Source organism: Nicotiana tomentosiformis, chromosome 2 (genome assembly GCF_000390325.3).
Source record: "Nicotiana tomentosiformis chromosome 2, ASM39032v3, whole genome shotgun sequence".
NCBI classification, from domain to species: domain Eukaryota; kingdom Viridiplantae; phylum Streptophyta; class Magnoliopsida; order Solanales; family Solanaceae; genus Nicotiana; species Nicotiana tomentosiformis.
Window position 1 is genome coordinate 113,326,433 of NC_090813.1, and position 6,000 is coordinate 113,332,432.

General features: G+C 42.7%; 1 protein-coding gene across 1 annotated transcript; it reads right to left on the reverse strand.

Annotated features, from left to right (window-relative positions):
* Nucleotides 1-1,771: 1,771 nt before the first annotated feature.
* LOC138905427 (uncharacterized) lies at nucleotides 1,772-4,521 on the reverse strand. The gene is made up of 4 exons (XM_070193951.1): nucleotides 4,210-4,521; nucleotides 3,586-4,072; nucleotides 2,756-3,501; nucleotides 1,772-1,891 (listed from the first exon to the last, which is right to left on the reverse strand). Exons 1-4 carry the CDS (start codon nucleotides 4,519-4,521, stop codon nucleotides 1,772-1,774), a joined length of 1,665 nt encoding a protein of 554 aa, XP_070050052.1.
* Nucleotides 4,522-6,000: the final 1,479 nt, after the last annotated feature.

Sequence of the window (6,000 nt, forward strand, 5' to 3'; positions counted from 1 at the left end):
AATCGACTCGAAAATGGTGGAAATAAACCAAAATTCGCAAAGTGTTCAATTTATAGTTTCTGCCCAGGTCTTTCGCACCTGCGGCCAAATATGCGCACCTGCGGAAAATCATTAAAGCCCAAAACTTTGCACCTGCACTCCATATCTGCATCTGCGACCACGCAGGTGTGGAAAAGACCTCACACTTGCGGCCACTGCCTGACCTCTTTAATTCCGCTTCTGCGGGCATCTATCCGCATCTGCAGACTCGCAGATGCGACCTCTCCTACATACCTGTGGACCCAGCCTACCTCAATATTGTCCGCACCTGCGAACTCCCACGCGCACCTGCGACCTCGCACCTGTGGCTCCCCTTCGGCAGGTGCAGAAATACCAGTAGCAGCAGTTTCAGCTGTATTTTCCAACTTCAAACAATCTGTTAACCACCCGGAATCACCCCAAGCCCCTCGGGACCTCAACTAAACATACCAACAAGTCATATATCAACATACAAACTTAGTCGAACCTTCGAAACACTCAAAACAACATCAAAACACTAAATTACCCTTGGATTCAAGCCTAAGAACTTCTAAACTTCCAAATTCGACAACCGATGCCGAAACAAACCAAACCACGTCCGAATGACCTCACATTTTACACACACATCACAAATGACACCAAAAACCTACTCCAACTTCCGTAAATCCATTTCGACCCCGATATCAAATTTTTCACTGCCGATCAAAATCGCCAAATTTCTAACTTTCACCAATTCAAGCCTAATTCCACTACGGACCTCCAAATCACATTCTGGACGTGCTCCTAAGTCCAAAATCACCTAACAAAGCTAATGGAATCATCAGAATTCAAATCTGAGATCATTTACACATAAGTCAACATTTAGTTGACTTTTCCAACTTAAGCTTCTACTTTAGAGACTAAGTGTCTCAATCCACTCCGAAACCACTCCGAACTCGAATCAACTAACCTGGTATATCATAATATAGATGAAAAGCACAAAAGGAAGCAGAAATGAGGGAAACAGGGCTATAACTCTCAAAACGACCAGCCGGGTCGTTACACCCACATACCCCAGAATGTGCCTCTAGCAAAGCTTGGAATGCTTCTTCTTCCCCTAAGCATCGTAAGAGTACTCCCTCGAATGACCTTCTATATAGAGTATCTTTGTAGTAAAGGAAGCGAGGTGCACGACAACGGATTTCAGTCCTTCTCCTCGAATTTTCTAGAAGTATACCATAGCTTAAGTAGTCGATAATGGGTTGTCGCCATTCTTCTTTCTCAGCTTCAGAAATAGCGACAAGATGCTTGAGTTCATTTCCTTCACTTCCAACCTTATTTGGCGGCGGTACTACCCATTTTTGGCAGACAGTAACTTGCGCTTAATCAGGCAGGGTTAACGATGAAGCTAGGGCAGCTAAAGCATCAGCTTTCTTATTTTCTTTCCTTGGCACATGTTGAATAGTCACGTCACCGACCCATCCCATTAATTTTTTAGCATAATCATGATATGGGCGTAGTTCAGGTTTCTTGACCTCGTAACTACCTAAAAGCTGATTGACCACTAACTGAGAGTCACCAAAGACTTGCAATTGCAACCGCTTCATTTCGACAACCATTTCAAGCCCAAGTATTAGTGCTTGATACTCAGCAACGTTAGTAGACAGAGTTGCGTCAATGTAAAAGAGTAGGGCAGAACTTCACCTTGAGAAGTGACAAATACTACACCAGCACCAGCTCCTTCGCGATATGCAGCACCATCAAAGTACATCTTCTATGGAGGCTGAACTTCAATAACCATTGCGTCCTCATCAGGTAGTTCGTCAGTTAACTCCCAATCATCAGGTATAGGGTGATCTACCAAGAAGTCTGCTAACGTTTGTCCTTTTATAGCCTTTTGAGGGATGTACACGATTTCAAATTATTGAAACTAGAGGTACCACCTTGCTAGTCGATCACTAAGGACAGGTTTTGACATCATGAACTTGATGGGATTTGCTCTAGAAACCAAACGAACAACATGAGCTTGAAAGTAGTGCTTCAACTTTTGGATTGAGAAGACTAGCGCCAAACATAACTTTTTAATTGGCGAATAATTCAGCTCATTTGGTGTCATCATCCTGCTCAAGTAGTAAAGGGAATTTTCTTTCCCTTCACTATTTTTTTGGGCCAACAACGCTCCAACAGACCTTTCTTGTGCTCAAATGTATAGTATCAGCGACTTTCCAAGTTTAGGGGCTGCCAAAACTGGAGGCTTCATCAAGTAGGATTTAATGCTCTCAAAGGCATTGCTACACGCTTGGTCCCATTTGAAAGAGACACCTTTCTTCATAAGGCGGCTGAATGGTGGCACCTCCCAACTAGGTTTGAGATGAATCTCCTAAGGTACGCTAACTTTCCTTGCAGAGTTTTCAATTCGTGAATACCCCGAGGCTCAGGCATTTTTAAAATTGCATCTACTTTGGCTTGATCAATTTCAATCCCTCGATGTCGGACAATAAAACCAAGGAACTTTCTGGAAGTAACTCCAAAGGCGCATTTCAATGGATTCATCCTAAGTTAGTACCTCCGGAGCAACTCAAACACCATTCTCAAGTCTCTCAAGTGGTCGCCCCTCTTTCTTGATTTTACCACCAAGTTGTCCACATAGCATTCGACATTTTTGTGGAGAGGTCGTCAAAAATATTCTGCATAGCCCTTTGATAAGTAGCACCAGCGTTCTTCAAGCCAAAAGACATTACCCTATAGCAATAAATACCATTGGGGTGCAGAATGCAGTAAGCTCTTCATCTTTTGGTGCCATGCGAATTTGGTTATAGCCTGATGAACCACCCATAAACGACATTGCCTCATAACCAGTAGTAGCATCTATTATCAGCTCTGGAATAGGAAGCGGAAATTCATCTTTCGGGCACGCATTGTTGAGATCCCTAAAGTCAACGCACACTCGAATCTGGCCATTTTTCTTCCTTACAGGGACAATACTTGAAACACATGTTGGGTATTTAACTTCACGAATAAAGCCAGCTTCGATGAGTACCAAGTCCGACCTAAAGTGCCTTTGGGCTTGTTTAACAGGGTGAGCACCATTCTTGACGGCAAGGTGATGGACTGCTACTTTCGGGTCCAAGCCAGGCATCTCATTGTAGCTCCAAGCAAAGACATCGCTGAACTCTTTGAGTAACTCAATATTAGTGCTTTCTTCATCAACTTCTAGTAAAGCACTTAGGTAGGTGGGTCTTGGTTCTTCATCGGTGCCAAGGTTAACTTCTTTTAAGGCATCAACTATAGTCTTCACTCCTTCTTCAAGTTCAGGTGGAGCATCTTCTGCATCTTCATCTTCTTGAGAGTCCCCATAGTTAAAGGATATGTGATAACACGGTGAAACATCCTCCAATTCTGCATTATCCTCCATTGAAGATGGAACACCATTCTCGCCTTGTACAGTAACATGATATGAAGAACCCACACTTTCTTCATCTTCGTCACGTTCCTTAGTGTAGACTACAGTATATGGCTTTACCTTTAGTACTTCTTTGCATGAAACCACAAGTTTTGTTTATCGCCTTATTCTAAAAGGAACCAAACTTTGGAAATCCTTAGAGATCTTCTGGATTTTGGGCGAAACAGGTGTTCTTATGCTTTGAAAGTTTCTCTGGAACTTGTTTCCCTTCTTTAATGGACACAATCTCTCAAACACAGAAGTCCTCACAGTTAATTTTCCAAGTCGATCAAAGATAGAAGGCTTGTTAGAAGCGGCAGATTCATCTTCTACAGTGATATAATTGCTGCTCACCCTTCTTATGAGGATGCGCACTGGTGACGATTGCTTGTATCCCAAACCTTCACGTGGTTGTCTCGTCGCAGCTTCTGATGGTAGCTTCCCTAACTTTGATAGCTCATTAGGATTGTATCCAGCTTTTGCAAATAGCCTGTAAGCGTTAGGATCAAAACCTTCATCTGTTCGCTTTGTAAGGAGTACCACATTCTGCAAACGATTTTGAGCCACAAACCCTGCAAGCGGTATTGAGGACGACTTTACTGCCTCAATTTGTTTGACTGGAAGAGTTAACCCCTTAGCATGTTAGTTTGGAGATTAGATGATTCATCTTCATCTTTATTCTTTTTAGGGATGTATTGGAGCTGAGGAGTTACTTTCTTGCCGTGAGACACAATGTTCCCTTTATGAGACTTATTTGAGTTAGGGTGTACCTTCTCAGCAACAACTTTGATTTTGTCGGCAACCACCTCAACTCTCTTAGCCGTGGACTCGTCATCCTTTTCATTCATGACATCATCAGCTTTTAGCTCCTTCACAATGCGGTTCTTCAAGTAGAACTTTGCATCGGCGAAGTGTGACTCAGCTTCGGTGAATGGCTCGTCATCAGCAATTATCTTCTTCTCGACTTCACCTTCGTAGTATTTCAAACATTGATGGTACATAGATGGAACCACTTTATTCTCATGTATCCAAGGCCTTCTAATCAAGATATTGTATGAAGTCTTTGCATCAATCACATGCATCCATGCACTTTATTGCATATCTTCAATGGTGATTCCAAGCCTGATCACGCATATGGCTCTTTGCCCCCTTGGTTGAATCCTTGGATCATCACACGACTTTCTGAGAGTTCGTTCATGGGAATACCAAGTTCTTTCACAGTACGAATTGGCAAAATGTTCATTGAGGATCCTCCATCAACCAAAATTCGATTTACCCTTTCATCACGCATATAGCCAACCAGGTACAATGTGCGGTTATGAAGAGTGTCACCTAGAAGAAAATCGTCATTTGTGAAAGTGACTTTTTCCTCACAAGCATTAACTTCTTGAGAAGTGGACTCGATGAGCTTTTTCTGAATATGGTGCCAACGGTAGGTCATCACTCTTTTCTTCCCCTTCGTCAGCATGGAAACAGAAGGCATCAATACCCCCATGGGAAATTTTCGTGCGGAACCAACTTGGTATAAAAATGCTCCAAGGTCACTGGATGTCGTGGCTTTTGAGGGTGGTGTACCTCCACTTTTTCTTTCTTTAAGTGCTTAACTGGATTCCATCTCCTTGGTCTTTTTACCATCATTTTCCTTGTTGGTTGTTCTACTGATTCTTTTCATGGGCTCCTTCTGTGGTGCCTACGATGAGTCACCAACGTCCAACCTTCATCATCCTCAGGTTGATCGTCTTCAACTTTGTTGTTCTCCAGTAATTCTTCATCTTTACTTTCTTTAAAACTGCATAATTCGTCGGACTGAATGAGCCAAATATGATAGAGACTTGATTTGCGCTTGCTTTCTCATCTTCAAGCACGATCTTCTTTTCATGAGCCAAGTCCATAACTCTGTCCTTGAAGACAAAGCAATTCTCCATAGAGTGGCTCACAAGTCGATGATATTTGCAGTAATTTGGGTCGTCAGTTTTCCCAGCTTCATTTGGCCGCTTCATCTCCGGAAGCTCAATGAGATTTAACTCGAGGAATTCTTCGAAAATGGCTAGCACATCAGAATCCAGAAATGGGTACTCTTTCTCTTGCATTTCTTTCTTTTAGAGTCAACTTTCCACTTGGCTTATCTTGAAACAAAGTGGATTTCATACTCTACTTCTTGCTCACCTTCGTCGTGAACTTCACAAGTGATGTGTTGACATTCATAGCTTCTTTGTTTTCAGATCTTAGTACAAACTTGCTCCATTTTCTGACTTTTTGCTTGTCGTTCCCTTTGCGAGGTTCATAGATGGACAACCTGTAATTTCCAGTGGAGGCCATGCTCAATTCCATGTCATGGGCACAAGTTGCAAGTTCTTCAAATATGCTACGCTTGATACCTTGCAAGATGTAGCGCAATCCCCAATGCATGCCTTGGATGCACATTTCTATGCCAGGAGCTTCACTAAGCCTGTCTTTACAGTTGAGGTTTGCGTTCCTCTAACGATTGATAAAGTCGATAACTAGTTCACCCTTCCGTTGACGAGTATTTGTGAGTTCCGCCATGCTCACAGTACGCCTTG